An 11452-nucleotide genomic window follows, 5' to 3' on the forward strand; every position below is an offset into this window, starting at 1 on the left:
GGGACCTAGCCAGGCAGCCTGGCGGGCCAGGGCGGAGAAAGAGAAGCCGGGCGAGGGGCGGGCGCTGAGCTGCGAGCTTCGCCAGGCAGGGCGACGCCCGCGCGGTCACATTTATTCTGTCCGAGTGAGTAGCTACGGTTTGGGATATGAAATCGCCGGGAGCTGTGGAATTCAAAGAATCTGCGTTTCTCTCCGCTATGTCCTGCAGAGGAGAGCGAAAAAGGGGGAAATGAGAATTTTTTGCTTCGGTCTGCTTCGGTTCATACTCATACATTTAATTTTCACCTACATGGGTTTCTTTCTACCATAGTCTCTCGGACTCTCTCAGTCTCCCTAATTTTCTCTAAATCTTCTGGTGTTTTCTCATTGGGTGTTTTATGAACTATTTATCTCACCTTATATTACTCAAAACCGTGCATTGGCTAGGAGCCCGAAATAATCACATAGAAATCCGAGTATTTCGTCTACTAGACGCCAACAGAATACACCCAGTTTTGAAGGGGTTTGTTTTGTTTCTCAATCCGCGTGGCTGTGTTCTGTGGATTTAGTTGAGATCGGATTGTGGTTTCCAAATGTCGATGTGTGTTTCGCTAACGGCCAGCATTGAGTTCTCAGCCTTCTTAGGAAGGAGCTGCTGAGGTTAGCAACATAAGTGTAATTTTAATCCCACAACAAAATAATTGTCAGGGGTTCTTGCCCTTACTTCCAGAGTACCCATTGACCTCGTCGCTGCTGTCTAATGGTCTCAGTGGCAGGCTGGGCCAGTTCACGGGGTTGGTGGGGGTGCCTTCTCCCCAGTGGGAATCAGGAGTCTCCCAAGCCAACCAAGCTCTGCTGAGGGCCCAGAAGCCCCTCTGACCCACAGAGTCACGGAAAAGAGTAGTCTGAGACCCCAGATTTCCAAGAGCAGGCAAAAGGTTCACATCGAGTTGGGCGCCTTTTTCTGCCTCTTCTGTCTTTCCCTGCATCCCTCTTCTAATGGTAGAGTGGAGGTGTGAGGCTGGGGTAGCTCCCAGCTTGGGGGGGGGACCCCACATTAATAATTCGCCCTGATTCCTTCCTGGAGGAGAGGACCCCAAATTCCTGAGAAGAAAGAGCTGAAGAAGGAGCACAGCAGCCACAGGGCTAGGAGAGATAGTGGCAAGAAAACCTGCTCTTACCCCTACTTCGCCTCTACTGTAAATAAACCCGGAGCCAAAGGGCTCATCCGTCTCCTTAAATAGCCAGTAAACTTTATATGACACAATATCTAATAGTAATTTATTGGGGAGATATTGTAAATTCCAACGGTTTTAGTTAATAAAGGAGCTAATTAAAGAGGGACAGGCTGTGCTCGGCCAGCTGTTGTCGAGAATACATCTGGGGGGTGCAGAGTGCAGGAGTGTGTATGTGCGGGTATTTTTGGGGCGGCTCTTTTCCTCTTGCCCCGTGTCGGGCGATTGTCTCAATCTCTGCGTTAGGTTTTATATGATTTTTTCCAAGAAAAAACATAAGTCAGCGAATAAATCTGCCCCCGTGTTTCACACCCTCCCCCCAAGATTGGGGAAGGGGGAAGTTGGAGTTGGTGTGTGGGGTGGGGGGATTCGCTGTCCCCACCCATCCCCTGGCGGCGGCGCCCACGTGAGCTGGACGGCCAATGGGTGGCGGGTGCAGGTTTAACTATGTTTAATGTCAGATAGCAATAAAGTAGAAGCTGCCGGTCGGGCCCCGCGGAAATGGGCGAGCATAATCTCCTGAATCCCGGGTTTGTGGGGCCGCTGGTGAACATCCACACGGGAGACACCTTTTACTTCCCCAACTTCCGCGCATCTGGGGCACAGCTACCCGGGCTGCCTTCGCTGTCCTACCCGCGCCGCGACAACGTGTGCTCGCTGCCCTGGCCGTCGGCGGAGCCGTGCAATGGCTACCCGCAGCCCTATCTCGGCAGCCCAGTGTCGCTCAACCCGCCCTTTGGCCGCACATGCGAGCTGGCGCGCGTGGAGGATAGCAAGGGTTACTACCGCGAGCCGTGCGCGGAGGGCGGCGGCGGGGGCCTGAAGCGTGAGGAGCGCGGGAGGGACCCGGGCCCAGGAGTCGGGCCCGGGGCAGCGCTGCTGCCGCTGGAGCCGTCGGGGCCGCCTGCGCTCGGGTTCAAGTACGACTACGCGGCAGGCGGCGGCGGTGGCGACGGCGGCGCGGGACCCCCGCACGACCCGCCCTCGTGCCAGTCCCTGGAATCCGACTCCAGTTCGTCCCTGCTCAACGAGGGCAATAAGGGCGCCGGCTCGGGCGACCCTGGCAGCTTGGTATCGCCTTTAAACCCCAGCGGCGGGCTGTCGGCCAGCGGTAAGCACCCCGGCCCACTCTGGAGGCTTAACTCTGGGCGGGACAATTTGCCAGGGCGGGCAGAGTAGGATGGAGCTAGGGCCACCTGGAGTGACAGAATGTGTAGTGAGGAAGGCTTCTTTTAAAAAGAAGTGTGGGGTGGGGGGAGAGCCCTATAAACATGTAAATATCCCCATAAAATAACCGGATAGATTCCCTTTTTGGTCAGCCTGCGGCTGGAGGGAGCTCCGGAGAAGGCAGATCTGACAGAGACTTCCAGGCCTGGGGGGGTGGAGACCCAGAGCTTGGCCCCTGCTCTCCCAGGGCCTCCCTCCACCTTCCCACAGGCCCCCGTTACCCACATTTTTTTTTCTTTTAAGAAAAGCAAGTGAACATGGTTTACTCTCACCACTCACTCTTTTCTGTTCTAACTGATCAGGGATCCAATCCTGTAGGAGGTGAAAGGAAGGGGCCAGAATATCCAGGAGAAGAAGTTTGGGGAGAAGTGAAGGGAGAGGAACATAGAAGGGTCAGAGATACTGCAGTGGGCGGTAGGATTGGGGAGGCAAGAAGTGAAAGGGGGAAAAGAGAAAGATGGGGAACTGGTGGAAAGGGGGTCTGCATAAAAGAGAGGAGACGGGAGAGGAAGGACTTGGGGTTGGGCATTAGGCCAAGGTAAAAGGGCCAGGGGAAGGACCAAGGGCACTGGGCTTGTCACCTCTTGGTCCTCTGGTCAACCCTGCTGGTTCATCTCCGCCCAGGCGCGCCCTGGTACCCGATCCACAGCCGCTCACGGAAGAAGCGCAAGCCCTATTCGAAGTTGCAGCTGGCAGAGCTGGAGGGCGAGTTTCTGGTGAACGAGTTCATCACACGGCAGCGTCGGAGGGAACTCTCAGACCGCTTGAATCTTAGTGACCAGCAAGTCAAGATCTGGTTTCAGAACCGGAGAATGAAAAAGAAAAGACTTCTGTTGAGGGAGCAAGCTCTCTCCTTCTTTTAGAAGGCAAGACAGGGCGCCAGCCCCAGACTGAGCCTGTCTCCGGCAGAGAGCAAAAGGGGGCGCTGCCTGGGACACAGTCCCCGCTTAGTACGCCAGGTGACTCTGGCAAGCCCTCCCTGGACGTCCTCTTGTCTGTTTTGTTCGTGGTTCCCTCCCACACACCCTCCGCAGGCCCTGCCAGGTCCCAGAAAGAAGGGAAGAACTCAGCCAGGGAGAGAAGCCCACAGCTGCAGGCCAGGGGTAGGGGGCAGGGGAGGTGGAGGCACTGGGGAGGGGCTGGTTTGAGACAAGACTGGGGCGTTGGGCCTCCTCCTGAGGATCTGGAGAAGAGGTGACTCAGGTGCCCCTCCCCCCACTTTTCTTTTGTGGTCTTAAGTCTTTCTGCCTGCAGGAGTAGGCAAGAGTGAGGACAGTGGAACTAAGGTTCCCAAAACTCCCTGTTGTTGGAGTTAGGAAACGCTGAGAGGAGGGGCAGTCCTGGTCAGGGTAGCTCTGGGAGGGCAGGAGGAAGTGGAGGAACCTAGAAGGAAGTGTGATTTAGAAGAACAGAATGATAAGCAATGCCCAAGTCCTAGGGCATCTGGGCCATCTAGGGATCTGGGTCCTCTAGGCCTGGACGTTTAGACCTGGTGTTAGACAAGGCAGTCATCAGCCTTATGTCCCCCATAGGGCAGGCTGTCTGGCCTCCTGGTCCCCAGCCCTTGCCTGAGCCCTCTGAGGGCCCATTCGCACACAGGTGTGCTGCCACCCGCTTTTCCTGCCTCCCATGGGGCTGAGAACCAGAAGCTGCAAGCCAGTAATTGAGAGCTCTGCAGACACAGTAGCCACCCCAGGGTCCTCCACCTAGCCTTCCAGGAAGCCCAAAAGGCTGTGAAAGAGCTGCTAAGCGCAGCATTGATTGGCGGGGAGAGTCTGGCAGTCGTGGCTACCGCCGCTGATTCTCCCTTCCCCGCTGGCGTTCACGGTCACGGCCGGCCAGAGGCTGGACTGGCATAATTTATGAGGCAGGAGGAGAATCCGCCCCTAAAGGGGCTACCGGCCACAGAGCCCCTTCCCCTCACTCCGTGTTTCCCAGGCTGGTGACAATGAAGGAGGGGGCGCTACAGCCCCCCACCCAACTCCTTTCTTTTACTCACCCCCACTCCACCCGCTCCTCAATATTGCTCTTTGTCTCAGGATCCACTGCTTCCACCTCCGGATCCTGGAGTCCTTGAGCTGAAGAGTATAAGGACCAGAGCACAGGGAGGAGTACATCCCCAGAATGGGTTGGAGGCCAGAGAGTGGCTTCTCCAGCAAAGGGCCTTTTATTCACAGCCCCCTTCAGGCACCAGCCTCAGCCCAGTAGATCCTAGGCTGGCTTAGGAGAGAGAAGCAGTGAAGGAGCTTGCATGCCTTCCCACGTTCTGTTTCTATCCCTCTCTGGAAGAGTCCCCCAACCTCCCATCTGCTGACCCACCCTTGCCAGGAGCAAGGGACTGATGATGAGAGTTAATTATCCCAGCCTGGAAAGTATGGAACGGGACTGTTATCTTGGAGTTCTTCCTGCCTGGGGAGAATCTCCCCTAACACATCCTTGAAAGGCAATCCACAGAGCCCCCCACTCGCCCACCAGCACACAGCTTCAAGTCCCTGTACAGGATTGTGCAGAGGTGCAGACAAACATATAGGCACAGCTGAGCCCAGTACACTACTGGACCCACCCCACTCTCCTGACTGTACTTGCAAGCAGGCAGCCTCATATTCCCAAATACAGCCCTGCAGAGTGGCCATACAATCACATGCACCCATCACCCACTAGGCATCTGACACACCCCCACCCACGTAAACTTTTCTCACTTATGTAAGAGTTTGCAGAAATCACCAACATTTCAGCTGACTATACACTTCCCTGTGGTCTGGCTCAGGAATGAGGCACTCCCTCCTTTGCCTGGTCACCCATGTACCCTTTCACGCAGCCCCTCCTGTGACTTCATGGATTTGAGCTGCACCACTCCAGCCTAACTCCCACAACCTAACTGAGAAGAGAGACCAGAACATTCCAAAACGGATGGGGGGACTGGATATGCAATATACTCTCCCCATCGCTTTAAACCTGACTTCTGTGAGCTTCTTTGTCAATCTGTGTCCTGTTCTCTGTGTCTGTTGCTAGTACCTTGTGTAGTCCCTGTGGATAGATGCCCTCCCCTTCCTCCCGCCCCAGCTCTCTGTAGCGTGCCCGCCTATTCAAACGTTTGCCTTTAGCACGTTTTCCCTTTATATAGTCCTTGTACAGAGTTGCTTCATTATATTAACATTAATAATAATAATTAAAACATGACTGTATGATGATGTGATTTTTTCGAGAAAAAAATTTAATTGGGTCCCCACATATCATCTTCTCTTCCTGGAAAGAATGGGATCCCAAGTCTCCTAGCTGTTTCTCATTTTATTTTCTCCAGCTCAGGTAAATAATAAATGTATAATAATAAAGGAAGAGCCGTTGCAGCGGCAACAAAAATATACACGCAACCAAGATCTGTTGATGAGCTGCCATCTCCAGTCCCAAGCAATCACTAGTAGAGAGAAAACTGGGGGATGGTAGATTGGGGGGAGGAGAGGAATGTCTGAGAAGTCATGGGACTATAAAAATAATGTGGGCAACCCAGAAGAGGCTGAAACCACCTTCAGAGCCAGAAAAAGGAAGTCTGAACTGCAGGATCTCCAAGAAGCAAAGCCAGAGTAGGGGTGCAAGCCAACTTGGAGCTGGGATGATGAGAGTGCCCCGGAATATGAGGCAGGTGTTGGTGGGTCCACACTTCAACCCCATGGTCCCAACTCCATGGCTTCCCTCTGAGAACACATTTAATGCACTGTAACAAAAGTGGACAGGGGACTAAATAACCCTTGAAGCTGGTGAAATAGGCTCCATCTCTCTCAGCCAGTGACCTCCCTCTTGGTCATGCCAGAGACAGGCCCAGGTCCAGGCCAGAGTCTGGGTTCCAGCTAAGCCCATGAGCTCTCTGCACCTCCACCTCACCCCTTCTTTCTGGGCTGGATGCCCTCCCTCTGCCTTCACCCTTGGTCCTCTGGTCAGAGTTTCTTCCTCACAGCCTGGCTCCAATCATGGAGTCTCCTCCAAATTCCCCCTCCACCCACCTGGGTCTTCTCTGGAACAGCAGGGGCCCCCACTGAGCCCATCCTCCAAGCCATGCCTCATGTCCTGAAAACTTTCTTTCTCCCTTCCTTTCCTTACTCCTGCAACTAGAAAACCTAGCAAATTTAAATCAAATCCTATTTTCCTTTTACCCCCAACCCTCAGCTGTCTTGTGTAGCTGAAGGATTCAGGCAGGAAGGAGATCTCAAGCTTTGGGGGTACTCATACAAAGGCCCCACAGAGTGTGGGTGAGGCTGGCGACTGGATAGCTTCTGGCAGCCATGAGCTGGGGGAGAGACTGGGTGACTGCGCCTGGGTCTGGATAAGGGGGGCGGATCTGAATCCTAATGAATCCAGGCAAGAGACTACCCTCTTTTTAAGAAATATTTATACTGGAAGAGTTAACAGTGAGGGCATTTCTGGCTAAAAAGGAAGGAAGGAATTTAGGGAGGTTAGGAATAACTGGCCCTTAATTTATTCCCTTGATTTATTCCCAGAGACACTGCAGATCTGAGAGAAGGTTGGTGGGTGTTGTTTACGCAGGCCCTGAGGCTCAATAACTGGGGAAGCTGTCAGAGAAGGAAAGACACTATAGCCTCTTCCCAATGGCTGAAAAACAAGTCCTTGGGTCTCCTGGTCAAAGAGTAGTTCATAGTTAAGCTGCAATCCAAATACTTAAGGAACGACTGAGCTCAGGATCTGGGCAAGGATTGCACATATTTATCTATTTTGCAACTATATGTGTGGTTTAAGCCCTGAAAATACAATTTACTCCACTGGCTTTAAGACAAACCATCCTGTGTCTCCAACTGGGTTTTGAGGAGCAAGAAAAGAGGAGAATTATCTGGACAATTCAGGTAGAAAACAATTCCACTGTTGTGTATTTGTATGCTTATACCATCCAAATGAGTTGAGTAATTTGGCCCAGATCATCCACCCAGTTCTACTCCACTCTGACCTGCATAAACGTAGCTAGGGTATTTAAAACCATTATGCAGCCAGCGGGAGATGGGCCAGGCAGCCCGGGTTCTGTTGGATGCTAATGAAGCCGAAACCCCGGCACGATAGATGGCTCAGGCCCAGAGCCAGGGGCATGGACCGCGGAGTCCCGATCTGTGAACAAAGCAACTCCCCTTCCCCCCACCCCGACTTTGGGTTCCGGACAGGCCAGAGCCCCTGCCCGTCCTCCCCGCCATTACTAGGAAAGAAGGAGCGGTTCTTAGGCCCCGGGCCCGCGCGGGGAACGCACCCCAAAGCCCCCAATCCTCTCTGCGTGGCGGGCACATGGAGGCGCCGATGGTTCCGGTGTTATTCAGCGCAAGATAGGTTTCAGGCCCCAGATCCCTCAGCGGCGTATATGCCAGAGCATTAGGCTGGAGCAGCCGCCCTTTGGTGTCTCTTTGTCGAGACCGTGTTACCGGTTTTCCGCGGCAAAGCGTGCGGCCGGAGCCCGTTGCCCCTGGCCGTCCCGCAGGGCTGCAGCCGGCGCCGGGCTCACGCTCTCTGTTCAGGGGATGCCCCGAGACAAAGGCGAGTCGGCCGCTGGGGGATGACGCGAGAGCCTGGGACGCTCACTCCCAATCCTGGCACAGTGGCGAGGGCTCCAGGACTTCGGGCCAGTTCCCGGCCCGGCTTGGCCCCGGCTCCGGTCTGCTCCAGGGTCCTGGGGCGAGGAAAGCCGACGCGCCTCCCAGCCCTGGCTGACCGGGAGCTCTGCCCCACAGCGCCGGCAGCCCTGGTCGCTGCCAGAGGGTCGCCGAGCCCCCGCGAGGGACGGGATGACCCCTGCTGGCGGTAGCCGTGGAGGCTGCCGAGACCCAGACCCGCTCAGCCATTCGTCCCTGAGCACCCCAGTCCTTGGGGACGCCCGGTGAGTTTGTGGGAGACCTGGAAGACCTGAGTCTGAGGCGCTGCTGGGCTGCGGGAACCAGGACTTTCTCCTAAGTGCCCTCCCTCTGCTGGGCACGCGGTGTCCCCACAGCAGCGGCCCGCCCTCGGGCCGCGCCTTTCACCGCCAACGGCTCTGCCCCAAGGCTCCTAAAGCCGGTACCGCCCCTAGAAGCCTGGCACAGGAGCCAAGGAACTGGGTTTGGACGAGACCAAACACAGCCGGATCTTTGGCTAGTGTGACTAGTCGGTTGCCTGTGGGTGATTTCTCCTCTCTGAGCTGGAGCCACTTCCTGGAGATTGGAGACAAGCCTCCATCCACTTTATCAGTTTCCCTGACCCAGACTGGGGACTTCTTTCAAGGACAGGTCTGTATGGATGGAACTCACTGGCAGTTGTTGCTAGGAAAGCTTCCTACTAAAGATGTACAGTCCACATGCAGAGCAGGCAAAAGATGTTCCACAAAATGCACACTTGGCCATGCTGCCGACATAACCAATATATTGAAAGTCTAAAATGCACAGATATCTATATTTCATGTACATTCTGGGTATGGAAAATATATTTCTCTAGAAAATAGACATATAGAGTCCTATTGTATGAGAAAGCAACCCCCTGGGGAAAGATTACATAAAGTACATATATCCACCACATGTAAAAATCATTTACATATATAAACAGTACACTTGCATATATCCTACACAGGGAATTACAGTCCTGCATCTATTTAGCTACATGGGTATATATATTCCACAGAGCACATAAAATCAGTGTATAGAAAATGCATCCATATATTAATATATCCACATGAAAAACTGCATTAAAAATCATATTGTTATATATTCACAAAGTGCATGTCTACCCAGTGTATGAAAAATATATTCTGCAAAAATATATTTTTCATTCCAACTGTATGTACCAAATACAATTGAAGTACATCCTTTGGGTTTACATATCATTGTATTTACAATATACATTTCTCTGGCAATATTAAGCAGTAGTGGGAGGAAGCTCAGGCATTGGCAACGACAATCTCCATTGGCTAGCCTCTTTTCTGTCCTTCTGTACTTTCATGTTTTCTAAACCCTTTTTAGGTCTACGTGGATTATTTATATAAGTGGTCTCCCATCTCTATTTCCCTGTTGCATCTCTTGTCTGAAGTCAAGATCTATATTTAGAGCTCCAAGTCCTGTTTTTAGCAAGGTCTGATTGCATAATCACTGCATGTATGAAATTAGAATTACATAATTAGGTTACCCCCTGTGTCTCATGACATGTTCTTCTAGACCTAATACAAATATATTATAGAGTTGCTCTGGGCTTCCAGTTAGGAACGGGAGGAAAGAGGAGATGCAGTGGCCTGGTGAAATGTGTCACAGGCAGGTTGAGCTAACAGGCAGGTTCTGAGTGTGTGCTGGGCACTCAACGGCTCCTGAAAGTGAAAGTTTATTCAAATTTAAATTTTTTATCTTTAAAATATCGAGTCTAAGGAGCAGCATTAAGTAAACGCTGGACCGCACCTTCTATGCCCCTCTCAAATCCTGGAGCAGCTCCACTCCCTCCCAGCCAAAGGGAAAGCATTCTGGCCTACCCAGCTTCTTAGCTCTGCTTCCCATCCTTAACCTTGGCTGGGACTACACAAGCAGCTGGGGCAGGATATCCTATAAACCATGCTTTTTTCAACAAAAACTACTCCCAATGTTTTCAAGAGGCAGTAGTAACTTAAAGCATTTTCTGCGCTGAGCTAACTCTGTTTTGGCCCCCTAAAAATTAGTCCGACTTGGGCCCTTCTTTAGGGGCAAAAAATCCAGGACTACATGACATATGCCTAAGGAAAAATTATTTGAGAGGCAATGCACTTACACCCAGCAGAGATATTGTTTATGAAGAGATGGGTTCTGTGTAGACGCGGCCATATTTTACTGTCCAAAGAATCAATTAATTAGTGCCTCGCCAGTCCCCCCCGCCGGCCGCCGCTTCACTGAGCATGAGCGGCTGAGATAGATGTGCGTGGCCAGTTCACTTGGTCTTGTTAACAAGCCTCGTCATAAAGATGAAGATGATAAGGAGAGCGAAGAAGCCCTGGTGGCCGCGAGGGGGGGCTTCTTCGAGGGCCCAGCCCAGCAGTCTGTAAGGTTGCGGTAGACCGGTGCTGTTCCGGGTGCCCGCTTATATTTATCCAACGTTCTCCCCTTTTGGGGCGTTGTTCATGCCCTGGCTCTGGTAATTCTCTCTCCCCTCCCCTCCCCTTAATTTTCCCTTTCCTTCATCAAGCCCCAAATTTAAAAAGAAAAATTTCTTTAAACAAAAATACATAAACCTCTGTCCGTGAGTGCCTGTCTTGCCCTCTGCCACGTTTGTTCCCGGACCTGCTGCCTCTTCCTTTTTCTGCATTTCTCCTCATGGTTCCCTTTCATCTCCGTCTGGTCTGGTACTCGCTTCCCTCCTGTGGCTCTCTCTCTCTCTCTCTCTCTCTGCTTCATGGTTGCTTTTTCAACCGGGTTGCTGCTGACTCAGGACCCAAGGAGCTTGTAAAAAAAACAAAAAGTACCTCCTGGTTATCTTGCAGCAGCAGCATGAACACCCCTAGATAAGCCAGACCCACTGGGGGGGAAAAAAACCTTGAATGTAATTGCTGGTTTGGGTTGCAGCACTTAATTCTGTTTATTCTCACCAATGTGCATACTTAATGGAGAGATATTGATATTAAAGGGCAGGGGGGAATTAATTTTACTTTTATAGTCATCTATTAAAAGCAGAAGATGATCTGAGTCTCCTTTAAAGGGAATAAAATAGGGGGGAGGGAGAGAGAAAGAAAAGGAGGGGGAAGGGAGAAATATGACTGAAGGCAGACAAAGATCTTTGCCTGAAGAAACAATGTAACACTAGACAGAACTATAAAGTCTGGGAATGTAAGAATGCAGGGCTCTCTCAGCTTCCTCCATTTGGAATCCTGTTTCCTGCACTTCCTGCTGCAATCCCAACCCAGACTACACAGCAGCATTCAAAGAATTCATGCAATTATCCGGATAATTGTAGGGGGAGAGAGAGAAAGCATTTTCCTTTTATTGTCTGATTCTGTCTGGTGTCTGTGCAGAGGAGGGGGGTGTATGGGATATAGAGGAAAA

At 52.0% G+C, this 11452-nt stretch overlaps 1 protein-coding gene across 1 annotated transcript; it reads left to right on the forward strand.

Annotated features, from left to right (window-relative positions):
• Positions 1–1654: 1654 nt before the first annotated feature.
• Positions 1655–3342, forward strand: HOXC12 (homeobox C12). Its single transcript, XM_019659690.1, has 2 exons — positions 1655–2325; positions 3066–3342. The coding sequence occupies exons 1-2, from the start codon at positions 1716–1718 to the stop codon at positions 3302–3304; spliced, it is 849 nt and encodes a 282-aa protein (XP_019515235.1). The 5' UTR covers positions 1655–1715; the 3' UTR covers positions 3305–3342.
• Positions 3343–11452: the final 8110 nt, after the last annotated feature.

Source organism: Hipposideros armiger, unplaced genomic scaffold (assembly GCF_001890085.2).
Source record: "Hipposideros armiger isolate ML-2016 unplaced genomic scaffold, ASM189008v1 scaffold_303, whole genome shotgun sequence".
Classification (NCBI taxonomy): domain Eukaryota; kingdom Metazoa; phylum Chordata; class Mammalia; order Chiroptera; family Hipposideridae; genus Hipposideros; species Hipposideros armiger.